The sequence below is a fragment of the Penicillium canariense genome, assembly GCF_028826845.1.
Source record: "Penicillium canariense strain IBT 26290 chromosome Unknown utg000003l_segment0_segment0, whole genome shotgun sequence".
NCBI lineage: Eukaryota > Fungi > Ascomycota > Eurotiomycetes > Eurotiales > Aspergillaceae > Penicillium > Penicillium canariense.
This window is the reverse complement of record NW_026622730.1, coordinates 401,562-427,383: the sequence shown is the minus strand read 5'-3', so window position 1 is coordinate 427,383 and position 25,822 is coordinate 401,562. Positions and strand designations below refer to the sequence as shown.

The 25,822-nt window shown below is 50.7% G+C and overlaps 9 protein-coding genes across 9 annotated transcripts; 6 read left to right on the top strand and 3 right to left on the bottom strand.

The window, feature by feature from the left end:
• Positions 1–3,761: 3,761 nt before the first annotated feature.
• N7482_004998 (uncharacterized protein) lies at positions 3,762–5,095 on the bottom strand (the record flags this gene model as incomplete). The annotated part of the gene is made up of 7 exons (XM_056687123.1): positions 3,762–4,014; positions 4,066–4,195; positions 4,250–4,465; positions 4,517–4,641; positions 4,703–4,726; positions 4,776–4,943; positions 5,016–5,095. The coding sequence occupies 7 exons, from the start codon at positions 5,093–5,095 to the stop codon at positions 3,762–3,764; spliced, it is 996 nt and encodes a 331-aa protein (XP_056542678.1).
• A 2,222-nt stretch (positions 5,096–7,317) lies between these two features.
• On the top strand, positions 7,318–9,567 carry N7482_004997 (uncharacterized protein; the record flags this gene model as incomplete). The annotated part of the gene is made up of 8 exons (XM_056687122.1): positions 7,318–7,622; positions 7,680–7,902; positions 7,953–8,014; positions 8,063–8,171; positions 8,236–8,299; positions 8,349–8,371; positions 8,906–9,157; positions 9,205–9,567. The coding sequence occupies 8 exons, from the start codon at positions 7,318–7,320 to the stop codon at positions 9,565–9,567; spliced, it is 1,401 nt and encodes a 466-aa protein (XP_056542677.1).
• Positions 9,568–9,772: 205 nt separating this feature from the next.
• Positions 9,773–11,376, top strand: N7482_004996 (uncharacterized protein; the record flags this gene model as incomplete). Its single annotated transcript, XM_056687121.1, has 2 exons — positions 9,773–10,321; positions 10,387–11,376. 2 exons carry the CDS (start codon positions 9,773–9,775, stop codon positions 11,374–11,376), a joined length of 1,539 nt encoding a protein of 512 aa, XP_056542676.1.
• Positions 11,377–12,432: 1,056 nt separating this feature from the next.
• N7482_004995 (glycosyltransferase family 32 protein) lies at positions 12,433–13,497 on the top strand (the record flags this gene model as incomplete). The annotated part of the gene is made up of 1 exon (XM_056687120.1): positions 12,433–13,497. The coding sequence occupies one exon, from the start codon at positions 12,433–12,435 to the stop codon at positions 13,495–13,497; it is 1,065 nt and encodes a 354-aa protein (XP_056542675.1).
• Positions 13,498–14,717: 1,220 nt separating this feature from the next.
• On the top strand, positions 14,718–15,821 carry N7482_004994 (LLM class flavin-dependent oxidoreductase; the record flags this gene model as incomplete). Its single annotated transcript, XM_056687119.1, has 1 exon — positions 14,718–15,821. The coding sequence occupies one exon, from the start codon at positions 14,718–14,720 to the stop codon at positions 15,819–15,821; it is 1,104 nt and encodes a 367-aa protein (XP_056542674.1).
• A 1,057-nt stretch (positions 15,822–16,878) lies between these two features.
• On the bottom strand, positions 16,879–17,268 carry N7482_004993 (uncharacterized protein; the record flags this gene model as incomplete). Its single annotated transcript, XM_056687118.1, has 1 exon — positions 16,879–17,268. The coding sequence occupies one exon, from the start codon at positions 17,266–17,268 to the stop codon at positions 16,879–16,881; it is 390 nt and encodes a 129-aa protein (XP_056542673.1).
• A 2,311-nt stretch (positions 17,269–19,579) lies between these two features.
• N7482_004992 (palmitoyl-(protein) hydrolase) lies at positions 19,580–20,636 on the top strand (the record flags this gene model as incomplete). Its single annotated transcript, XM_056687117.1, has 5 exons — positions 19,580–19,662; positions 19,734–19,745; positions 19,802–19,892; positions 19,942–20,474; positions 20,531–20,636. The coding sequence occupies 5 exons, from the start codon at positions 19,580–19,582 to the stop codon at positions 20,634–20,636; spliced, it is 825 nt and encodes a 274-aa protein (XP_056542672.1).
• A 367-nt stretch (positions 20,637–21,003) lies between these two features.
• On the bottom strand, positions 21,004–21,796 carry N7482_004991 (uncharacterized protein; the record flags this gene model as incomplete). Its single annotated transcript, XM_056687116.1, has 3 exons — positions 21,004–21,506; positions 21,587–21,691; positions 21,751–21,796. 3 exons carry the CDS (start codon positions 21,794–21,796, stop codon positions 21,004–21,006), a joined length of 654 nt encoding a protein of 217 aa, XP_056542671.1.
• A 2,491-nt stretch (positions 21,797–24,287) lies between these two features.
• Positions 24,288–25,407, top strand: N7482_004990 (nascent polypeptide-associated complex subunit family protein; the record flags this gene model as incomplete). The annotated part of the gene is made up of 3 exons (XM_056687115.1): positions 24,288–24,333; positions 24,878–25,048; positions 25,166–25,407. 3 exons carry the CDS (start codon positions 24,288–24,290, stop codon positions 25,405–25,407), a joined length of 459 nt encoding a protein of 152 aa, XP_056542670.1.
• Between the last annotated feature and the right edge of the window lie 415 nt (positions 25,408–25,822).

Sequence of the window (25,822 nt, the reverse complement as noted above, 5' to 3'; positions counted from 1 at the left end):
TCTTTCTCGATATCTATCGACTGACGATAGAAACAAAGATGGTTCTCCTCCAGGTGCAAAGTCGGCAGGCCGAAATTTCACCGACGATACCCCGATTCCCTTTGAACTCCGAAAAACCTATAGACCTAGTTAGCTATCTTAGAAATTGACGAATTCGTGAACGATTACAACAATAATAATATCCTAGAGTCTTAGGGCGAGCTTCTTCAAAAAGGAGGGTTATATAGCGCATAATATAACGATAGACTTAGACGGTCTGGTCCCGGTCCTTCGCTGATGTCTACCCCGACCCGACCCCAGCACCAGAGACCAGGAACTCGGCGAACCTCACGCCAGGGAACAGCTCAGACTGAAGTAATATCCATCGTGCTTCCGCCCACCGCTTGCGCTGTGTCTCGAGCATCCGCGTTTGTCAACCCGTTCAACTCTATTCAAAGTACTCCTCTCATTCATCCCTTTTTCAGCCCAAATCTCATTCAGCTCTTCAGCTCGGTATAATAATACCACTTATTATTCTACAGATTTGTGGAGCGAAAGCGAACCTCAAAAATAGACCATGTAGCGGGCTTGTCCTATACAAGCACTTTCAGCTAAGCCTCTGGTCGAAATGATCGAAAATGGCCAAAGCAACACAGGGTGGGGTGATGGCTACGTCAACTCCGATATGTGACAGCCAATGAGACGCAGGAAAATTTCTTGTGATTTGCTTGAGTCGGTTAAGCTTCATATCCACAATGAGGCAACATGGTTAGGATAGCCGACGGAACCCCCTCTCGCGATCCGAGTCCATGCTTAGCGCGCTCAATTGTGTGATTGAGCATTGTAGGCCATTCCAGGGTGCAAAAAGGCCTTGCATGAGCAATGATGTTGAATGATTAATATTGATCTTGATTGAGGAACGAAGGAGGGTGAATGGCATCTGAAGTAGCGTCAATTGAGAGCTTGTGGCCTCACAATCAAGGATGCAAACGAAATGCCGAACTGCCGTAAGGCTTTCTCGGTGGAGAAAGTGAGACATTCTATGTTCTAGAAACTTGAGGAAGCCCTGAGACCCTATCCGATTTAGACTTTGGCTCCTGCTTCTACCGAATTTGACATGATGTTTGGTGACGATACGTCGGTCCGAATTAGCCGCCGGATGTCCTCTCCTTGCAGCCCTTTGGGATTTTCCATAGCTATTATTTAACTCTTTAGAATTCAAGATCGGGTAAACTACGAGGACTGAGTCGAATTTATCTATAAGGATAGATTTCGGCCAGAGCCATAGTCCCCTGGTCTAGCATAGGTTTCAAGCCTCACAAAGGGATCAAGGGTGTTAAGAGCCTCGCCAAGGGCTCATGGGCCCTTGAGAGCTGCAAAGAGGGTCTGTTTAGATGGAGTAGCCCCAAGGGCACCGAATGATCCCCAATTTGGTCCGGAGTATACAAACATCTCTCTTGTCTGATTACGATGATAATGGAATACTCGGACTTGTCCGATGTGCTTCGAATCCTTCTCACGAATGAACTAATCACAAGCCCTTGAGACTCGAGCTTCCGACTCGTCTCCGGCCAAGCCATCACTCAGTGCCATGTTCCGACTAGTCTGTGGAGCAAATTGCACCTCTCTGATACCGTAAAAGTGCTATGCTCGCCGACCGGCTGAGAAGTGGCTCCCTCCACCGGTCTAGAGGACGCCTAGTGGAGAGATGACCAGCTTTCAATTTGTCTGATGGTATATTTTACCGAGTGGGAACCGCTAAGCAGTCTTTCTGTCGAGTATAAGACTTATAGAATCATGTCCATGGATTCCAAAGCTTCAGCGACAGTTTCTCTTCCAATTAGTGTCATCACTCTTTTCGACACCGTTGCTCATCCATTCTTTTGATGTTCATCTAACACGTTCATTACGATATCAGGACATTTTGGTCCATTACACTCTTTCGCTCTCCCAGCATGCTTCCTCGTCTCTGGGGAGGCCTTTTGGTGGCTACGCTCGTTGCAGCGCATCCACTTGCTGCTCCGGATCAAGAAGTCTGTGAACCTGTGACAATTCATGACGGTGCTGCTCCTACTATTACTGTTCACGATGGCGCTGCTTCTACTGTCACCATTCATGACGCCGATCGCACTGTCTATGTCACCGAGACCGAGACTGTCAAGGCTGTTGCAACGGCCGGATACGGCTCGATTGTCAACTCGGGCTCCTCCGATGTTGCCAGGCTTGGTGGCTCTGGCATCTATATTGAGCCTTCAAGCCCTGCTGTTACTCTGACTCCTGCTGTCCACTGGCAACACAACTTGACTAGCCACAAGCACATTGTACCTGCTTATTCTGGAAGCTTGTACTACTCCACCAACAGTACCAGCGGTAAGTGTCTTCCATTCAGAAAAGTCAAGTCTTATACTGACTCAATGATTCGAATGATAGATTCCAGCAAGGCCCACCAATTCACCTGGCTTAACGCTACCTATACTTCGCCTGTGGTCGTTCTCGATTACTCCAGCTACATCACCTACGTTTATGATAGTACTACTGGAATCCTCACTTGTGTCTTCAGCAACGAATCCGCCTACGAGGTTGCCGAGACTGAGTGGCAGTCTGTCAGCGATGACCTTGTTTTAATCGCATTCAACGCCTATTGCGGTGACAAGAACTCTGCCGATAGCTGCTACTTCAAGATTGATGACCTGACCTTTGATGACAAAACCAGAACCATTACTTGCGATGTCTCCGTCATCACTTTCAAGTCTTGTCTTTCCAAAGCCAGCTCGTCTTGGGGTAGATACTCTCCTCTTGGCAGTCGACCCGACTACTCTTCCATGGCTGCTAGTGTCATTTCTTCTGTTCTGTCTAAATACCTCCCTACTAATGCTTGGACTACTACCGGACCTGCGACTGCTTTGGGTCTTGGTGCGCACTCGACGATTACTGGCACTGCTACTGTGTTGACTTCTGTCCGTGGCTCTGGCACCGGCGTCCCCCACGGCAGTGGTTCTAATTCTAAATCTTCTGGATCTGGCTCCGGTTCATCTGGCTCTGGCTCTGGCTCTGGCTCTGGCTCTGGCTTTGGCTCTGGCTCTGGCTCTGGCTCTGGCTCTGACTCTGGCGGTCATGCGGCAGTCTCCTCCCTTCGCTCCTCTCTGTCGCGGGTCCTTTCGCAGTACTACCCTAGCTCTGTTCTCGCCTCCGGCCGAGCTGCCCAGACAGGTGCAGGCCCTAAGGGTCACGGTCACTCCGTCGTAACAAGCACCCCGTTGTTGCCTACCGCTACTGTCCACCCCAGCGGTGCCTATCAGACTGGTGGAGTCAGCTCTGGCTCTCGTACGACCACCCTCATTGCTGCTACTCCGGTTATTACCAGCGACCCTGTCTCTGCTCTTCGCTCATCGCTGTCTTCTGTCTACTCTTCCATGTCCTCTTTGGCTGCCAGCCACCCTCCCAATCACCAGGCCCATTCCTCCTTGTCCTCAGTCTACTCTAGAATTTCATCTTCTGCTGTTGCCAGACACTCATCCTCTGCTCATGTCATCTCATCGGGCTGTGGCGCACCATCTACGGATGCCTACTTTGCTCTTCCTGTTGCTTGCCCGGGTTCCACCTTCGACGAGACTCTTGACGCTATCAACGGATTCCTGAGCATCAACAGCTCCGACTTCTCCAGCCTCTACAGCCTCTATCCTGGCTTGGTATCTGTTTATTCTACATCCAGTCTTCTCGACAAGCGTGGGCACCTTGTGGACCGCTGCTTGGTGTGTGAAGTCTGGGATGAAGGTACCAGCCTAGCCGAGGCTGGTGCGTCTGCTGTTGTTTCTGTTGTTTCCGACGTGACTAGTGCTATTGAATCGGTCGCTACTCAAGTCGCATCCGTTGTTGTCTCGGTCGCCCAGGCCGTTGCCACTGATGCGATTACCGTCGTCGACGACGTTGAGACTGCTGCTGTTATTACCTACGATGACATGTCTGCCGCCGCCCAAGCCATCATTAACGAAGTTGAGGCCGGTCTGAACGCGCTCATGGACTACCATGCTAGCACTACCATTGCTGTTAACATCACCGCCCCCTCTGATGATCTGACTGACTCACCCTGGGGTGAGCAGTTGTTTATTCACAACTTTGCTGGCAACAACTCTGAAGACACTGCGTCGTACTCTGTCAACGTCTTCTGTGTTGACTGCGGTATCACTGGTTCCATTGATATTTACGGAAACCTTGACTTTGACTTGACTGGTATCACTGATATTGAGGTGGGCATGAGTGCCGACCTAACGGTCGGCGCCGCCCTCGGTATCGATGCCAATGTTACTCTCAGCAAAACCTTCGAAACCACTCTCTTCAAGAAGGGTATTCCTGATCTCTGCTCTGGAACCTTCTTGTGCATTGGACCATATGTCCAGCTTGATGCCTCGACCACCCTCGAAATCGACGCTGAGGGTACTCTCCTGCTTGGCGGTAGCTTCACCTTCACCAACTCTTCGGTCGATCTCTATATTGCCGGTGGATCCAGCTCAGAGTCTAACTGGAGTCCCGTCTTCACTCCTGCGTTCCAGGCCAGCGGTGACGTTACTATCTCTGCTACCTTCGGTTTGCCCGTCTCCGTTGGTGTCGGCATCCAGGTCCTCGACAACTTGTTCAATAAAGACCTTGCCATTGTCGCTACCCCTTCGATCGGCGTTTCCGCAGAAGTCGCAGCCTCAGTCAGCGTCACTAGTGATGGTGTTACCGCGGAGGTTGGAGATACCGACGGCTGCACGGGTATTTATATTCAGGGATTTTACGAAGACACCCTTGCATACCAGGTCGGCTCCGACCCCACTGGAAACCTGTACGACTCAGGCCATGTCAACTTCACCAGCACCTGTATCGCGCTTGACAGCTTCGTCGCATCGGGCGTCGACGCCGCCACATCCTCCACGACAATCGGGTCTCTCGACCAGGACAATGTCGAGTTTGCCAAGGTGACTCTGGCCATTCAAAGCTCCAGCTCTATTTTGACTGTCTGCGACGGTGATGTGTATGTTGTCGCCTCGACGTACTCCAACTCCAGCTGCACAAACCTCTGGTCCGCGTACACGGCCAGCAACAACTTCTCCCTCGCGACCGAAGCCTCCGTCATCGTTGGTGACAGCGCTCACAATCTCCCCGTCATGTTCACTGACGAGATGACCAAGACTGGTGTCTCGCGTCTCCGGCTTGTGGAGAGCGCTGAGATTCCCGCCAAGGCCGAGTACCTTTCCTTCCCCGAGGCCAGCTCTACCAGCATTCTTCATGAGGCACAGACCCTCGATGGTACCGTCTACGAGCTGTACTCTTGTGTTATGACCAATGACTCTGAGAGAAACAAAACACTCATTGTCTCCAGTGATTTAACTATTCAAGCCTCTGCTCTCGAGTATCTCGAGGAGCAGAAGTTGCTCTACACTGTTGTTGGTTCGAACACTACTTCGTGTTCACCGATTAACTTCTACATCTCCAATGTTTCTGGTGATGTTTGAGACTGTCAAAATCCCCCTTTAATTTTCACTTCACTTTTCATTCCCGATCTCGATCAAAGTCAATCTTTCTTTCTTTTTCACAAGTTCACAATCTCATGGGCTTTTGACTTTGGGTCTTATTTTTTCCACAACTTAACAGGCGTAAACCTAATGAATGACTCAATACAATCAGTAACTACAAGTCCCAAACTGATCAATTTCCCTACATGGACGAGCTCAGCTTGTGTAATGCTAGCCCAAATTTCAACAAGCTCATGCATATGCCATACAAATGCGACAACGGCCGTTTGTCCTCTTTGGCCCAGCCTTGGAACCGGAACATGCGCCCAGGCCCATAACTGACGCCAATACCATTAGGCCAACAAATCACGAACCTAATGAAGTGACTCAGATCCATTCTTTAAAGGCCTGTTCTAGACCCTTCAAGATGAACTAATTCGCAGATTAAAAGGAATCACACTGCAGGCCGCTATCATCTCGACATTTCGTATTGCCAGTGATCCTGCGGATAGAGTTGCACAGTACCAACTGCAGGGGAGCAAGTCGAGTGGAACGATAATTGCGTTAAACTGGGCTGTTGGCTCTCTTTTGAGCGCCCACCACAACCAATGTATCCACTTTTAGTGTCCACACTCACGTCGCAGAAAAGTGCCGCTTGGCTCAACAACAGTCCTTCAGAAATTTTGGATAAACTTTATTGTCGGCGATAGTTATATCCCCCTCGTGCAAAGTTCTAACTTTTTGTCCTAACTACTCAACCTCGCTAAGCCGGCCGTTAAGATCAAGACGCCCGGATGTTAGAGACAAGGTGTTCTGAAGGTGCGCCAGTTCAAAACCTGAAAACGTGGAGAGCCACTAAGAAACTGAAAATTTCTGAAGTCGTCAACTGCTCGACGCGGTTAGTATTGAAGCTTCGTGTCAGCCTGGCAAATTCTTGGCAAAGTGTCATGCATCGAGCGGGGATCACATCTACTAACGGCGGCTGGACATCAGGAAGCCCTAGTGTATGGAGTGACTAGTTTAACTTCAACATTTAATTTTCAACTGTGGGCCCTATTTTGCCATTCTTGTAGGACATATTGGGTTTCAACCCTTTCAGATATACAGAGGAAACATCAATGGATTGTCCTAATCTCCACCTGCCCCTGGTTCCTGTCTTAGATATAGGGCTGATAGAGTTGGATATTAAAGTTAGAGTTTTTCTTGTCTCAGACGCCTGGTTATTAGGTGTTGCACGTGCTCGGGACCTGTGGGCAGGTCGTAGGAATTTGCAGAACTATGAGTAGTCAGCAATAAGGTCCGACCCGGTGAACGCTTACCCAGCCTGGCGGGAAGAGGCATTTCTCATCTACTCTGTACCTGGCTCCCTTATTGGTGGGTAAAAGCTTTGAGGCCCATTTGATCGGTTAAATTGATTTTCGCTCTCAGGCTTCAGACTGATCTGATGGCACCTTTGCTTGTAGTAGAGGATGAGAACGAAAGAAGCTACAGATTTCTAATCCAATAGAGGTCAATTCCACCCTCACGTGGGAGTAGCGTATACATAACCGCTGTTAACTTCTATATGATCATCCGCTGGGGACATCAGCGAAGCATCTCAGCTGAGACACAGAACAAAAAGAGCTACAAATTTCTAATCCAATAGAGGTCAAGTCCACCTTCACGTGGGAATAGCTTCTACATAACGGCTGGAGAACTTCTATATTACCATCTTCTGAGCACATCAACGAAGTATCTCAGCTGAGACACAGAAGAAACGTATATAAGGCCGCCTGGCTACTTTGATGGTTCAATTCAAATAGACAGAACAGATTTAACCATACAAATCTTAATCTGCTATCAAATGGTCTCTCTTCAATCGTTGGGCCTCATCCTTGCCCTTTATGGGCTCGGAATTCAGGCAGCGCCATCCCAACAAGCACCGGCAGTCGAGCATCATGAAGTCTCTATCTTAGACTTAGTTCGCAATGGTACAGTCACGGATAGTGGCACTGTCGATGAGGCATACAAGCACTCATTGCCTGAACCGAACCTGGATGACCACTTTGAGGTTGACGGTATCACCTTCTACAATTTCCCAGAAGGAGGCGTCGCCGTCCCTTCTGATTTCTGGGATGAACGTGACATCTCTTTCCACAATGCAACCAAGTAAGTAATATTGCTAAGAACCTAGATCTAAGGGTTATTATTCTAATATCGATGCAGCTCCTCTAGCCTAGAGACCAGACAGAGCTCTATTACTTCGTGTGGACCTTGCAAATGCTCTTACAACCAGCAAGTCTGGTATGAATGGCAAACTCAGAACTGGAATACAGTCAGAAGCAACACCCATCAGATCTCCGACACCCTCTGCCCGCCTGGTAGCATTTCGAAGACTTATACTAAGTCATACTCTTACCAAGTTTCCGTCCAAGCAGGCCCAGACTTGGTAAGTTCGGTATCGAGTCCCTTTTACCTCGGCAGAGCTAATAGAACAAGAAAATTGGCCTAGGTGTGCTAGAAAAATTCGCCCTTCGTGTTGGCTACGCCTATACCTGGGGGTACGTAGGAACTCTTTAAGTCTGAATAATACTAACAAACATGAATAGGAAGGCTGTGGCAACCTCCTACGGCGTCTCGTGGACCGTGCCAGGTCAACAACATCCTTTCATCGCAACGTTCCGGCCAAACGTCTTGGTGGCGAATGGAATTGCTCGAGTTTGTCTCCCTTTGACCTAGGGTCCTTTATTATATCACTTAACTCATCGATATCTACGTACAGGCACACTATGTTGATCACTACTACAATAACAAGGCCTGCTCTGTTAGCGACTGGAGTCACATGAGTATCCATGTCCCATTGGTCAAAACAGATAATAATGACTGCAAAGACAGTGGCAGCTCCTGTGGTGCTGATGGTACGTGTCTTTATTTCGGCCGGGCTAAGAAGAAATCCGCTAAACCCGAAACCAGGTACCTACGACTCTTGCTTCTATATCGGAAATTACGCCAAACAACTATGCCCTGGTCGAAACCTTGGTCCTACTCCTACGGACCGCGAGTGCCCTAATTATCTTTACCCATCTCCTTTCAACAAAAACAACTGAAAGAGCCAAAGATAAGGTGTTGAAAAACTAGGATCAAATTACCTGTTCACACACAACCTCCGCGATCTCTCTGGCTACATGCAGCCGCTTAGCCAATGCAGAGAAAAGCATTATAACATGCAATCTCTAGATGATGTATCTCTTTCAACAGAGATAGAGATATTTCCCATCGCTTACTACCTGTTTAATACTCTTTTGTGCCAATCCTTTCTTGTTTAAACCTTCCCTTTCACCCAATGTTCTACTTATCTGTATATAGAGCCTAGACACTGTTGGATAGAAGGGCAAAGACAGATATTTTTTCTCTTAATTTTCTCTCGTTAGCTAGTTAGTCGTCCTACCTAGTCTCTTGTCTTTTTCGACACACCGCACCACGGAGCTGGTCTTGCTAAATGGGCCGAGGTCGTGTCCCGTTCAATCGGCCTCGTCAAGCAAACGAATGCCAATATCGTCGATGTCCTCAGACGCGATTCCGAAGTGCTTGCACGTATTCAAGACGGCTTTTACACAATGGTCAAGGCGTGCAGCCTGGTAGAACCGCCAGCGATTGAGGTCACTTGCTTCTACGAAGAGCTGCTCGTGCTTGGATTTGGTTTAGTAAGCCAAGCAAGCCAGGCCCTTAGATACTGGTGCCAAGGCAATAGGTTGTACCACAAGATTCGCCCATCCTGCCAGGTTACATCCCCATCAGAATCCACAGCAACCATATGGATATGACGAAGTTCGCCAATGTCGATGACCCTGGGTTTGTTACTGTTTATGGAGAGCAGCGTCGGTGGATTATAGACACAGATGCAAACAAGAAACGCCACACAAATCCGTCACTTTCTGAGCAGGTCCCCCATCCCATCCGGCACGATGGCGCAGATAATAAACCATTTGCACTTGTGGACCCAGTGACGGTACCATCTGTGGCCCCCAAGCACTACTGCACGACCGGCCGCGCCAAGCTGCTCCCCTCCAATCAATCACCGAAGCTGCAACTTGGCACATTTGATTACTTCTAGCTCTTACTTCCACGTGATAATGCACGGTGAGTGGGCATCTCGACCCTTTGCATTCTAAAATATCCCAGAAACGTAAACCCCCGATGAGGCTGATACACAGGCACACCACTCAATTCTCGGCGGCAATAGAGTCACTCATATACCTCAAGGCTATCTGCAGGTACTCGAGTCCCTCGAGGTACGCGTTACGATACCCTTGAGAGCTATGAGTAGAGATACCTTCAGCGCGCTGGCGTTGACGCAAATATTCGTGCTGTGGATCCGCTCCATTACGCCTCTCAGCGTGTTCTATTGTGTGGCATGGATATTGAATTATCTACCTAAGCACTGGGCTGCAAAGTTACTCGGACTTTACGCCCTCGCTGAAACCTGCTTCTATTTCCTCGTATTTCTCCCCCGAAATCGTGCTCTTCAACAGGATGCCATTCACCCCGACACCGATCGGGAATCTAGACAAGAGCTAGTCCGGAAGTGCATTGAGAATATCCCGAACCCAGAGCGGTTCATCTCGCTATGGAACCGAGGTACACCTCCCAGTCAAGTTCACCGTGAGAATTTCAAGGAATGGCTGTGTTGGGCCTATTTCAACAAAAGCACCTGGGATGACCACGAAGATGAAGAACTCAATAACTATGTTCAGAAATTTGAAACTCTTCTGGGATATCTATTGCCAGAGGGCAGGGATCCCTCGAAGTCTCTACGAGTATCCTTAGACCCCGGCAATATCTATCACCGGCCGCTGGTCTATTACGTTGTGGGTTAAATTTGAGATCAAGCCTTGCAACACCACACCTTGGACTTTGTACTAACAACCTTCAGTTGGGAATTGGCGGGGCCGATCTCGTAACATATCTGTTTATGAGGTACCATGGGTATCAGCATTACGCGCTGTCGCGGTGGTGCTTGAGTTTTCCCTTCCGACCCCAGACCATATTCAGTCAACATCGCTCAACAGCAAAACATCTTTCGTACTGGTATCGGCCGCATACTTCAAAAGACAGCCTACCCATTATGTATATCCATGGAATTGGGATTCTCTACACGTACATGCGGCTTTTCGGGGAGCTGTCACGGGCCCTAGATGCGGACAGCCTCACCCAAACAAATGGTTCGACCGGCGTGATAGTATTCGAAGTCTTGCCAATCAGCCTCCGGATGACGCACCCAGCTCTCCTCAAGAGCGCACTTTGCGCCGAAATCCTTTCCGTGCTCGACCGTCACAAATGGGATAAATTTGTTCTGATGGCAACTTCCTTCAGCAGCGTGATCTCGTCTCAAATGCTGCATGACACCTTGCTTGCGCCGCGGATCGGTCCGATCATCTTCACTGACCCCGTGCCATTCCTCCTTCATTTGCCTGACATCACCTACAACTTTACCCAGCGCAAGCCCAAAACAGCCTGTCAGCTACAGCTATATTATTTTGCGTCTCGAGACATGGGTGCTGCGCACACCCTAGGTCGCCGGTTTTTCTGGAACGAGAGCATTCTTTGGAAAGAAAACATCCTTGGACAAGGCAGGCGAGTGAGCGTGATCCTATGCGAGAAAGATATTGTTGTTGATACAACTGCCGTCGGTCACTACTTGACCCGCTCAGATGGTGTGCGCGCCACTGATGACTGGGAGTGCGATGACGACAGCTGGAAGAGACGCGGTTGGGAGGGTGGAGAGTTAGATGTCCTCTGGATGGATGGGCTCCATCATGCCGAGCTCCTTAACACGAAGCGCGATCGACAGATCTTGATTGATATCGCGTTGAACTATGCCACAGGAGCGGAGGAGCCAATTAGAGAGCGTGGTAACTTGTGAGGAGGGAGAGGTACTACAGTTCAGGATTTCTAGTGAATTGGGAAGATGGCTGGAAATAGTTAGTTCAATCTTGATAGCCCAGTCGCTTGTTTCTTGGAAGCAGGGACCGCGCAGGCTCAAGATGATAGCGACGTCTTACTTCTCACCGCTCGCGTCTCCCATCATCGCGCGATAAGAAGAGTGGAATGACCGCTAGCCGCGAAAATATAAACACTCAGCATGTTGTTCAATATCGCCTGATGCGCAGCTATGCACCCAAGCCTGAAATGATCAGCTCGGGCATATGGCCGATCGCATTCAACGAGCTCATACAACGATCGCCTTGAAGCTCGCAACTTAAAGGATTCCAGCCTTCTTCGGCTTCGGGAAAGGGGGCGGTCGGCCTTAATCCACCTGCGACTCGATCGATCACGGGTCAAAGAACCGATGCGAGGGAGTGAATATCTAACTCGCGTTCGTCGACATGAGGAATTCTTTCATGCTGTGGTGACAAAGACATCGTTGTGCAGGCCATTGAATTTCCGACCAGACATCGCCCCGCGGAACCATTTGTCGGTCGTCAAACTGGGAGTCGCTTCACCGGTCTCCTTCTACGGAGGAATGTCTCACAATGGCGATGGCTAATACGTGAAAGCACATTTCTAAACCTTGTCCGAGGTTCAGGCACGACCCCGTTTATAACCTGCAACCCATGGCCACGCCAAGCCACAATGTAAATCTGATCTCCATGCGGGCTGTTCCGTGGAGCAGTGGCTGAACCCCTCGTGGAGCGTAATCGCCTTCCAATCATTTGCGCACACGCCGATCGACTAAGCCATCTTCCAGGCTTCCATTTTCCCTTTCGTTATCGCATTGCTCCGTCCGCTCTGCTTGGCCAGCTGAACACGCTTACCTGAAACATGCCTGCTTATCTCGGTTCCGCTCTGGGGTTCGAATCCTCCATGTTTGAGCGATCCTCTTTCTTGCTCTTCGCATCCGCCTGATTCCGGCTGATCCGGTTGGGCTCCTTGTTTAAGCCCGCCCTTCCCAATACCAAATGGACTGATCACCGTTCCAATGTTACGGGTCTTCAACATGACGGCCTCGCACGCTCTGCGTGCTGTCGGCGCACTCGTCATTCTTCTCGTCATTTTCCAGGCTTGCTACATGAGCCAAGCGCCAATCCACCAAGTGTTTGGCAGCCCACGGCCCGAGTCTCACGAGCCGGCTGCGACCGGCCCACTGGCCTCCACCTTATCGCAACGTCCCAAGGTCATTGCCCCGGCCACTGGATGTTCCATTCTGAACATCCCAGATAAGGTGTGGCACACGGCGAAGCATCATGATATCACGGCCCAGCAAAGCGAAAGGATCAGGACCTGGTTGGAAATCAACCCTTCTTGCCGCCAAGAACTATTGAGCGATCGCTCAAGCGAGGCTTTTGTTCGAGCGCATTATGGTCAAACGCGACCGGATATTGTCGAAACCTATGAGGCCATCTCCATACCCATCCTGCGGGCGGACCTTTTTCGCTACTTGGTGATCCTTGCCGAGGGTGGCTTCTGGGGTGACTTGGATGTCAGCTGCGAGAAACCACTTGCCCAGTGGATTCCCGCGGAATATAATAACGGCACGGTCGATATGATTGTGGGACTGGAGTTCGACATGGAATGGCGAGGTCCAGATACCGAGGTTGCTTCTCAATTCTGCAATTGGGTCTTCGCAGCTCAGCCGGCGTCGCGCAATTTACAAGTGATTGTTGACGCCGTCGTTGCCAAACTCAAGAAGATTGCCAAAGATCAAGGCGTGCAGATCGAAGACATCACACTAGACCTGCTCCCCGAGGATGTTGTGAATGTGACCGGGCCAAAAATGATGACAATTTCTATCATGAACAGCCTGAAAGAGTTGTTGGGAAGAACCGTTGACGACCGTGACTTTTCACGCATCAAGCGACCGAAGTTGGTGGGTGATGTTCTGATCATGCCTGGGGTTTCGTTCGCGGCACTTCAGAACGGAAATCCGAAGAATCAAGGCGACCCTCTGGTTTCGCATCACTACGAAGGCTCTTGGAAAAAGGAAGATGCGGCAGCGAAAGAGAGAAAAAAGCAGAAGGACCTGGCGCAGGAAGTAAATCAATAACAAGGATAACGGTAAATTGCTCACCATTGGAGCTACGTTATTGGACCCAAAATCAGCAAATATCAAGCATAGCCAAAGCATGATCATCGTGAATGATTACTGTCAACGTTTTAATTCTGTTTGTAAAGATCTAACAGGTCCTAGCCTCGGGCGCATCGTGCATTCCAATGACCATGTTCTCCGGCGGGCATAGTCAAGTCTTGCGCCCACCTCCCAAAGCTATCTCGACTTTCTCTCAAACACATTTTGCACATTAACACTGTACGATAAAGTGGATGTAGCATGGTGAGAATACCGCCGAATGGCGTTCAGACACTCCCACCTCATGTCCTGGTTTGAAGTGGTCGCTATCCAAAGTGTTTCAATAGTATAAGTAGCAATACTCCACAGAACCCTCGAAACATCCAGAAGGCAGTTCATGAATCAGACTATGTCAAGCGGTCAATTAACTGCTGTTCAGTTCGATAGTAGTCAGCGTATGGCCCTCATTTTTTTATGCGCGACAGCTCTGTACCTGAGATGCGCCAAACGATGCTGTCCAAAGTCGAATTGCTTAGTTAAGGCTTTTCCTCATTTGCACCACTCTGTTATCGAACTATTTGTGTTGCATCTACATTAGCCATATCCGTATAGGCTAGTACTGGAGATATGTAGTGGGGCCAGCTTGGGGGCGTGATTGATGGATCATGATAAAAACACGGGAGTCGCTGTTCAGACCTCCCCCGGAGCCAGTGGGGCCGATACTCGGCCGTCACAACGCTTATGTGTACCAGAATTGCAAACCAAAACATTGGCAAAGTGAGCGCTTCATGAATCAGGTGGTCATTGGCGGCAAGTCACCCACATTCATCGGCAGTTTGAACTAGCTTACTGCGATATCTGAAAGATAGGGCGGCCAACCACCGACAAGAGATCGATTGCGTGATTCTCAGTGCATGGCGCGACATGGAGCCCCTCATCTTGACTTCGCATTTTGTAGAGATAATAAGGATATTTCAGATTTTCCTCGTGCGTAAGCTAACTGACTCGTTACGATTGATGATTATAAATATCGGTTTTCGTGCTAAGGCGCCATCATGTATAAGCTTGCATCATTTTAGCTGCAGCAACTTACAATCTGACATTACCGTAGGCGTCGTGAATATAAAAAGGAATGCTCCTCTCTAAGATCGGTGGATTAGAAGTGACATACGCAAGAGCCAAAATCCCCCTGCTTCAAAATGCCGACAGAATTCATCAGCCTCACATTCCCCAACGCATCTACAGAAATCAACCCGATTCCTAATGCCGCAATTGATCCCGAATACCTTGTCCGATACGCTCGGTCCTTGGATGATTATGGCTTCAACTACACTCTGGTGCCATATGATTCATCTTCTTTCGACCCATTCACAGTCGGTGCGACTATCGCAGCAGTGACCAAAAACCTCAAAATCATCATAGCGCTTCGGCCCAACACTCTATACCCAACAGTTGCCGCAAAGGCGCTTGCAACCCTGGACCAGCTGAGTTCGGGGCGAGCTGTCGTGCACTTTATTGCAGGTGGCAGTGATGTGGAACAGGCTAGGGAGGGCGACTACCTGGCCAAAGATCAGCGCTACGCACGCCTTGAGGAGTACATCCGGATTTTGCGCCGCGCCTGGGACTCTGCAGATCCATTTGACTGGGATGGACAATACTATCAGTTCAAGCAGTTCAGCAACAAAGTCCGTCCGGTCAATGGCACGATCCCCGTGTCTGTTGGAGGATCCTCCGACGAGGCGTATCGTATTGGCGGCTCCCTCGCCGATATCTTCGGCCTCTGGGGCGAACCGCTTAAGGAGACAAAGCAGCAAATCGACCGGATCTATGCGGAGGCCGCAAAAGCTGGTCGTGCTGAGAATGATCGGCCCCGAATCTGGGTCACCTTCCGTCCTATTATTGCCGAAACAGACGAGCTTGCTTGGGCCAAGGCCCACCGAACTCTGGATACGCTCAATCAGGCCCGAGCTAATGGGCAAAGCAGGGTCCCTGCGAACGCCCCGCCTCCTCAAAATGTTGGCTCCCGGCGGCTGTTGGAAATTGCTGCCAGGGGGGAGGTTCAGGACCGCGCTCTCTGGTACCCTACCGTTACTGCAACTAATGCGCGTGGAGCATCCACGGCGCTCGTCGGATCGCCGCAGACAATCAACGACTCCATACTGGACTATGTGGATCTCGGAGCTGAGCTTATCTCCATTCGTGGCTATGATAACCTGAACGATGCCATCGACTATGGACGTTACGTCTTGCCTAGTGTACGGAAGGTGCTTCAGGAGCGGGAAACCTCGGGAAAAGCACTCTGAAAGCCAAGCAGGCCTGAACAGGATTTTCCAAGCGCCATCAATCCCATACTGCGAATCTTATATCTTGTCAAACTATGTGGGCTGGCGGCTTACTACCAAGCCCGGGCTGATTCATTAGGTGCCCGAATATCTCATGTTTTCATCTGTACTTCAGGATCAAGCGTGAACGCGGGCGTTGTGGCCACACCGGCCCTGGGGCGCTCCCAATATCGACGATCTCTTGTTATCTACTACCACCATCTCTCAATCACATCTCTAAGCTGGCCCCGTTGAATATCTCCCGTCATAGCCTAGACTGATATAGCTAGATGCAACATGTTTTCCCAAGATGAAACCCGACCTATAATTTAGCTTAGGTATCTATCAAGAGAGACTGTTCTACTAATTGTATTCAGTTCACTGACTTTATTCCAAAAGCTAGGCCTGTGATGTAGCTGAGAGCTTCTCATGTTCCTGAAGTTGAAGAGTATCTGTATCTGGCATAAGTTTATGGCCGTGTCGGCCAACCTTGTACTAGGGTAACGACAATAAGTCGTCAATGCTTTCTAGGGATCATCCAGGTAGCTCTGGCACGAAGAACCACACCCAGATGAGACCGAGGAAGCTAACTGCTAAAAGACTAACCGAGGCTCTCCAGTTGCTGAAGAAGGGAATCGTCTCACCCAGATACACCGAACGGGCGAAAATTACAACTAGATTCTATAGCTAGAGACTAGATACACTATTATACTGATGAAATAGATATGCCTTCTAGTTCAGACAATGCACAACTCGCAAGTGATGCCACATACCGCCTATGGTATGCTTCCTTTCTCTCTCCTTTTTTCTCCTTCTCTTTCTTGGAGACTCGGTGACTAGCTCATTACACTACGTTTCTCTTGCTCATTTTCCCCTGCTTCATTTGCGCCAGCAGTGCACATCACTGCTTTCATTTAGATATATAATTTTAACCTTTTTTTTTTTATGTATGGCAAATCAAAAGTACATGTACTAAGCAGAAACCCCACATTCTTCCGCATCCACCAACCTTTAAACGCTGGACTCCATCACGCAGCGTTCACATTCCCTCACATACACACACAACGTAGGCAGAACAAAGGTCCACGACTGGTCTGCCCAGGGACACCCAAGTCTTTTGGCCGCTCAGGCTTGCAGTCAGGCGGGATTCTTCAGTGAAGGTGCAGACTGTCGTCCGCTGGAACGCTGTCATCTGAGCGCTCGACGCGAAGACAAGGCCATTGTGGGCAATAGCAGTTTTGCCCCAGAGTTCCTGGACGGGTCGCTTCACACCATCGACAGGGACGACGACATTGGCGTTGGCACCGGATTGATCATTGGCAAGTTGGATGGTGGCTGTCACGGGCTTCCTACCAGCCTCGGAGGGAGCGGCGAGGACAACGGAGGAAAAGAGCGCAGAAGCAAGCGCGGCGGCGTAGGTGAGCTGCATATTTGAATAAATTGGTGTGGAATATGTGACGGATCACTTAAAGGCTTTCAATTGATCTTGAGGATTTCGTAGAAGAGTTTAGCGAGCGGATCTTTGCAAGGTGTGAGGCCCCGATCGGGGACACAAAAGATTGATATACGATTCTCTCGATATCGTTTGCGGATCAATACATTCTACTGTAATTGGTTGTTTAGTTAGAAGCATCTTGGTTTCCGTGTCCGTCGAACTGTTTGCTGTGGCATGCACTGCACAGCGGGAGTCGAGACCACCGTCTTTACCGCATCCGGCAATGACGAAAGTGTTAGAGGGTGGAAGCGGAATTATGTGTAACAATGGCATATTCTCAAGTCACCTTGTACGTAATCCTTAATTTCTATTGTATTGAGTTAATTGGTGCGTATAATCTACTGACATGAGCCTACCTATATCCGGGAAGACTACATATTGTTGACGGCTGTCATAGGCATGGCCGTCGGAAAGATTTAATCAACACAAAAGCAAGATTTCGGGGGACGATCTGTAGATTACAAAGTGACGATACATATTCGACGCCATCTTGCAATTGTCGTAACACAAAATTCTTGTTTCTATCGCGGTTACGACTGTACAATTGTGGATAACGCGGGCTGTGCATTCAGTAGTCGAATTATGCTGTGTCTACTATGAGTGCTTTCCTCAATTTCTAGCTGGAGTTACTAGCAATCAAGCCCAGTCGATAAATTCAAAGCTCTGTCCGTGCCAAAAGCGCGTGACAGCTCATGGCTGGCGGGAATGGTATGTAGACGAAATAGGTAAAGGAATGCTCATTGAGAATGGCATGGCTGTCCCTCCATTTGGAAGTGGGTTGCGGACAAATTCCCCGAGGAGCTGCAACATTCCTTAAACAGGATACCCCACTAAGCTATTGCTCTTGCAGTCAATCTTGACAAGGTTTGGAGTATGGGACTCCAAATCAAACTCTTTTCGATGTCTGTCTCAAGCAGAGAGTATAGCCCGAAGTTCATAGTTGTGGCCTATTACTATTTTTATAGTGTTTACAGCCCTGTGGGGTTGATGCTTCCAAAATCAAACTTTGCAAGGGCCGACTGAGGTTAGAAGATATCCGGCTTCGCTGCTTTCAATAGCTCCCCCTTGAGTCATTCCGACTTTCATCCAGCTCGATTGCGATAGGAATCTCCATTAATAACCATCCTATCCTACTGTACCGCTCAGTCCCCAAGTTGAAGGTTGCTCGCCAAGGCGCCATGTTCAGCGGCGCATCTTCAACACGAGTGCTGGCCCGCGATGGGAAGTCCGAGGGTCGAGCAACTCCCACGAGTTGATTAGAATTGACTAAAACAATATTCAAATCGCAGAATAGCTTTCTAGAGTAGAAACTCTTCGGTTGACTTGTCAATACAACCAACGCGGAAATAGTTCAGTTCAGATTTCTAAACGTGCCTACAAGATAGCTGAATTTCTAGGCTTTAGGGGAATCACACCATTAGAGAATACCATGTCTCCTAGCTTTGTTGTGGTTTTGAGTATCCTTATAGGCAGTAGATTCAAACCCTGACGGTGAATTTGGAACTTTTACGCTGAAACATTATTTGCCGTGTGAATCCGCTGTTAATGCCTTCCAGACAAGTACCATGACATGGTATCGATGCATCTGATATGGAGGAACCTTTGGACCGGTTGTCTTCCTCCTTCATTTATGCATGTCAAGAAAAGTACTGCAATTACCTGTCATATATTTTAATGTGCAGCAATCACCCAGGCCATATAGGAATTGCCCCTGCTTTCCCTAGATGGCTATTGTCTAAATCGGTGTAATCGTTGCGACTACGCCAACTAATGTTAACATGAAAATTGAGAGTATTTAGGATGAGAGAATCACTACTCACTTTCCACATAGGTGATACATAAAATAGCCATCATGTCATCGCTCTTTCCATATCGGTTGGCATTTCTGTGTGAACAGAAATGAACACGCTCTACCGCATCAGAGCGGTTTTATATTTCGGACAGCCATGGGAAACGAAAAATGCCACAGCCGCATCGGAGACCTTCGGGTATTTGAATATCCACTCAATCGTGTGTTCCAATCTGCGATTTCTTTATTGGGTTAGTGCCGACTTCCTCAGATCTCTCAGCAAGTGTTTTGTATTCACCGCCTTCTACTCTCGCTCACCGCCAAATTTTAGTCGGCAGAATGATTCCCACTGTCTTCTGACTCCTCCAGCGCCGGGCCTTATCTTGGCGCAGCACCTTCGGCTGCGACCACTAGATTGATCCCAATTACCTGTGGCATCTACGCAATTTCGAGAAAATGACTGCTCGCGCCCCCTTAGTGGTTCCCGCGCTCACGAAGCACACCGCAACGGTGATCATGGCCCACGGCCTCGGCGATAGGTATGTCAACAGAGGCCACCTCGGATAGATGCTGGTAATATGAGCTAACATGCCCTTTTTCTTTGTTCTAGCGGTGCTGGCTGGTACGAAATCTGATTTTGCCCCATATTATCGAGAGCTATCATTGACTTCCATACAGGATGGCCCTTGCCCATAACTGGCGCCGCCGCGGCAAGTTCGACGAGGTCGCTTTCATCTTCCCCAATGCGCCCAACATCCCGATCACAGTGGTAAGTCTGGTCTCAAATATGCGACAAGAACCTTACTAACTCAGGACAGAATATGGGCCTGGCCATGCCTGGCTGGTACGACATTGCCCACCTTGGCCGCGATGTAAACACCCCTCTCCGCACTCCTTGTCCACAAAAATGCTCCCCAAACCAAACAAAGGATCCGCTAACCGTCCGATTCTTTCCATTCCAGCTCGACTTCGAAGACAACGTCCGTAGCCAAGATGAGCCCGGCATCCTGCACTCGCGCGACTACTTCAACTCATTGATCAAGGAGCAGACCGACAAGGGAATCAAGCCCTCGCGCATCGTGCTGGGCGGGTTTTCGCAGGGCGGCGCGATGTCCGTGTTCACGGGTGTCACGGCTAAGGAGAAGCTGGGCGGTGTGTTCGGACTGTCGTGCTACCTGCTGCTGAGCGATCGCATCAAGAATTTCGTGCCCGAGGAGTGGCCGAACAAGAAGACGCCGTTCTTCCTGGGACACGGCGACGAGGACGAGGTGGTCAAGTATGCGTACGGCGAGCGGTCGGCGAAGATGCTGAAGGAGATTGGGCTGGAGGATGTCTCGTTCAACACCTACCCGTACGTTTCTGACTTGGACATTGAGGCGAGCAAGTATGCTAACTGGATTGTGCTAGCGGTCTTGGTCACAGCGCGGATCCGGACGAGGTCAGTGACCTCGAGAAGTTCCTGGAGAAGACGATTCCCCCGGAGGGCGATGGCCGGGCGTCGTCCGGATTATGACTTGACGAACACGGCATGAAAGGCGCTGTGGGTGCACGATGGGGGTACTCGCTGGTGCTGGGGCTGGTTGTACTGCTCGCTGCAATGATGTGGGCGAAGTGCCAGCCTCAGAAACCGGCATCAGCCCCAGCGAAGCAGCACTAGCGTCTTCCTTCTACGGCTTTTTCCTTTTGATGTTTCGGGGTACATATCAATGCATGTTTCATAGAAGTCGCTGAACAGACTAATGCATTTGCAGCCGTCCGGGCTGGAATATGGATAACCACCTCATCCCCACAAGTCCTCTCCTCGTGCACATCATGAAAGGGATCACGGCGAGCCGCGGCCGGCCGTACTAATCTCCAGAGTCCCAGCGCATGTTATGCAATCACCCCCTCATGGCCTTCGCAACCGTCTCCTCGATCACCCGCACCATCTCCTCCGTATTCTTCTGATCAAACGGCACCATATGCTTCGACCCCGTATCCCAGAATGCCGCCTTCGACGGCTCACACAACCCATACAATTTCATGCTCTCCGGGTACAACGGGTCCTGCTTGCCCACCACATGCGCCGTGGGAATATTGATCACATACGTGTCCGGCTGCGGCACGATACGCACCATCCCCGAGCCCTCCCACGGCGATCCACCGCAGAGAAAGACTGCGGCCCGGAAGAGCGGCGGCGCGGTGGGTTGCGTCTTGGTGTGGTGCGCGATGAGCGCGGCGGCCAGCGCGGCGCCCTGCGAGAAGCCCATTACCGCATCGAAGGGGCCGTCACTTTCGATCGCGCGCTGGACGTGTTCGAATGCTTCGCTTAGTTGTGCGCTGGGGAGAGCTGGGTCGCGCGGGTAGTGGTTGTAGAAGGGGCCGTCGACGACACCTTCGAGGCCTGTAGGGCGTGTGTCAGTGCAGGTTCTTGTAGAGGGGGGTTGTACATGGAGGGTTGCGCAGAGTGGGGGGTGAACGTACCCTCCTCCACGCCGGTGGGAAGGCTGCCATTGATGAATTTGAAGCGGTGGCCCTTTTCCTCGAGCGGTTGGCGCAGGCCGCCGGTTTGAATTTGGAAAATCTGGGCTGAGGTCAGACACTGAAGAGGCTGTGTGCCCTGGAAGGCCCATTAAAGTAGGACGGACGTACCTCGGAATTGGTGCTGGCACCGTGTAGACACAGGAACCGCATCGTGGAGAGCGTGGTATATTTCTCGGCAAGGCACCACCGGCGTATACAAACCTCTCAGAACCTTTGGGAGGAAAAGGATAAAGGAGATGGCCAGACGGGAACAGAACCGGACAGGTAGCTCACATGTCAGCTCATGGGCGATGACACGCTTATATGTTCAGCAGGGTGATCGGGTCCAATGCAATAGTCGCGATGGTGCATGCAGGGGGGCCCGTCTAGTGGAGTCTGGTTATTGCGGATTTGCAGCTGAAAACCAAGGTGGTACTGCGGGGCTGGGAGCAATCAGGGCTGCAGGGCCAGCTTGGCAGATACTAGACATCGAGGGGAGGGATTTGGTAGAGAATGAGAGACTGAGAGACCGAGCTATGTAGATCCGGTCACAAGACAGTCCGAAACCATCAGCCGCGGGGACTTTTGCCGGACATCGATCGATATTACTGGCATGCAACTCCGCAGCTGCAAAAAGGGATCGGGGTCCGATGTTGACCATCATGACAATTCTGACAGTCCTCGAGAACATTAATTACACGCCAAACCCCGATTCGGCAGCTGGAGTTGTGCCATTAACTATAATTAACTATATTAACTTCCGTCGGCTATGCTAAACTACACCCAACTATAACCACTATGATGGCTCAGGGCTGCAGAACTTCCCCGCCGGAAGTTCGTCCGCTCGGTGAGCGACATTTCCGCAAGTCAAACAATCGGGTCCCTCTGACATTCGACAACCTGCATCGAGTTTAGTAGATAGTTACAAAATATAGGTTATAGGGTTATAGATCTCGATCAAATCTCACATTATACTGGCAATCTAATGTCCCGTCTCACACCACGCCCCTCTTCCCCCTCCCTTCCGAGATGCAATCGAGCCTGACGCCGCTGTTGTACAAAGCCACGGGCTGCGCGTGCCGTTGATACTTTCTATATGTTCCCCCGCACCAAGGACATATTATACGGACGATGCTCGCGCTCCGCGTCCACACTGACTGGTGCTTTCGAGCCATCGCGAGAGCTCGAGGGAGGGGAACTATAGGAAAGTCATCAGGATGATTCCTATCCCAGCAACAGCCTGCCTGTTCTCCATGGATTCCCAGGAATCATCGTCTCCGCATCGACATCATCTGATACCCTGACTTGGTCAGCATCTTCGAAGAAAACTCAAAAGGTGACCTCGAACATCGCGGTCTGCGGCTTCATCATGTTCATGGGCCGCTCCAGCAAATCTTGCCAGTCCGTCATCGCCTAGCTTTGTGATACTGGATACACGATCCTGAAATCAGATCTGAGGCTGATGGCCGACAGGGAGGCGTTCCAGGCGAACAGGGCACGTATATCATCAACACCACCTGTCCACAAGGGCGTCATCGCCAACAGCGTCACCGTCTACGGGGCCTCCTTCGCCCAAGGCGACGCCAACTACAGCTCATTTCTGATCGATAAGGAGCAAGTTGTCTATCCGACGGACACCGTATGCGATCGTGAAGCTTTGCAACGAGGGCGTGGCCCGCGGGTAGGCGGCCCGCTACGAGGCAGACATCTACGGCCTGCACAGGGGGCTCGTCATTGGGCCGGACGAGGTACAACGAGGACTTCTGCTACTGCACGAGCCCGGTCTGTGGAAGGTGCACGGATGGTCGTATACCGATGCCCGCGATTGGGGCGGGCATGTACGAGGCCGCGCTGCAGGCGAGTGGGCTGGGCCTTCCAGGTGTTCAATGTGGCCAATGATACAATTGTGAATCTGACGCGCACGGAGAAGCTCCTGTGCTCCAAGTACTGCAGACGCCGATTACCCGCAGGCTGGAGGGGTTCAAGGCGCCCTTGAGCAATGCGAGCTCGGGTTCCAGGCGGACCACCCGTGGCGGAGATATTTTACACTCGGAGATGAGAAAGCGGGGGGTGAGGAAGACGGAGATAGTATTCAAACAGCTTGAACTCGGATCGACGTGGGGTTGTGTTGTGTTGTATATCCCCTTCGCCTCTCGTAAAGCGAGTCTTCCCTCTGACTTCGAGACCGGCGGTTAGGGTTTAGCCGAGCAGCGTCCCTCCTCGCCCACAATCGAAAGCCCGCATCGCCACGCAACAAAACAACCCCCAGCACCCTTAAACAAGACCCCTACAAGGCCATAGAAACGATAGAAAATAAAGACGTAGCGTAGAGCATGAATGGTGTCCTGCAAAAAGCTGTGCGGGCCACTCACCGCGGCGCATTAGCGAAGATACCGTTTCGGGCCACCCCACACAAAACTCTTGGGATGCGCATCATCACCTTCCCTTCAACCTCGCTCTTCGAACGTATACCCCTCCACCACCCATTTTCCCCCACCGGTACGCCATCACCTTTTATCGCCCGAATTCCGTCCTGCAAACTCCTTCGGCGAGATTCAGCGACGCTTGGATTCCTCTCTTTTCATGACTCGTTCGGACATCTTCGGCTAACACATTCGCTGCTTCGCTACGACTTCAGATTACACCCCTCAGACCCGACACAATGGATCAGGCCAAGCTGGCTAGAATGCAGGCGAGCGTGCGGATTGGTATGTGATCTTCTTAGGCAGCGCCTTCGAGAGGCAGGTCCTGGTCGCGGGAGGTCTTGTTTGGAGGTGCTAAGGACGTCAAGGTCGGAGCTAGCTGGCGGGATCGCGTTGGATCTGCCGCTGTGCTCGGTCTGGTCCTGGGGCTTCACAAACAGACATTGCCTTCGCGATGAGGAGCTGTTTCGCTGCTAGCGAGCGTGTAGAACGCATTGACTGACTCTTCTTTTCTTGGACAGGGTATGTATCATTCTGTCCTTGAATCTCCGACCCCAACCCCCGGCATCTTCCCCCACCTTAAAATCGACGGATACGAATCGTGCGGTGCAGTCCAATTCGTCAGTACCGATCCGACCGGTTATCCGATACACAATATCATGTCTCTGGCAGGGCGCTACATGTCCAGCAGTTGAAGACCGAGATATTCGAGCACTGGACCACGCACAATTCTCCCCCGGCCGATTCCCACAATCCCCAACCCAACCACACAAAACCACTCGCCATGCGAATAAATCCAGCTAACAAGCTCATTTTCCCACCTACAGAGGCAAGGGCACTCCCCGCCGCAAGGTCAAGAAGGTCCACAAGACCGCCGGTGCCGACGAGAAGAAGCTCCAGACCACCCTGAAGAAGATGAACGTCCAGCCCATCCAGGGCATCGAGGAGGTCAACATGTTCAAGGAGGACGGCAACGTCATCCACTTCGCTGCTCCCCGCGGTGAGTTCCGCCCCATACAGCCGCTTAGCATCCCAGGACATTCCACCGTCCCCCCCCCCCGGCCCACCCGCCTATCTGCAAAAGATACCACCTAAACTAACATCCACCTCTCTGCAGTCCACGCCTCCGTCCCCTCCAACACCTTCGCCCTCTACGGCAACGGCGAGGAGAAGGAGCTCACCGAGCTCGTCCCCGGCATCCTGAACCAGCTGGGCCCTGACAGCCTCGCCTCGCTGCGCAAGCTCGCCGAGTCGTACCAGAACATGCAGAAGGCCCAGGGCGGCGACAAGAAGGACGATGACGAGGACGATATCCCCGATCTGGTCGAGGGCGAGAACTTCGAGAGCAAGGTCGAGTAAGCGCCCGAGGCGTGCAACATAGAACGACTTCTTTCTCGCTATGCTGGAATATTCAAAATTAAGTGGTCGATGATCAATGAAATGTGTTCATCCAGTTTTTGCTTGGTGCCGTGTGTCTTTCTCTTTCTTTTGATGCTTGGGCTTGGGGCTTGAGATCATTTGCTAGAGCTTTCGGTTCTGTTTGATCGAGGTCCCAATGGGAAATTGACGGCAACGTAATACCTGCCGCGGCGCTGTTATTCCTGCATTAGAACTCTGCCTGAACGTCACATCACTACAAATTTTCTACAGGAGCTGGTTGAGCGTAAAAGTCCCAGTTCAGGACGGTTCATAACGTCTACATCAAAAAAGTGCCGGCGGGACTATCATACACCAGAAGAAATATCAACCGCGACGCCTGAGTAATGCTGTGTTC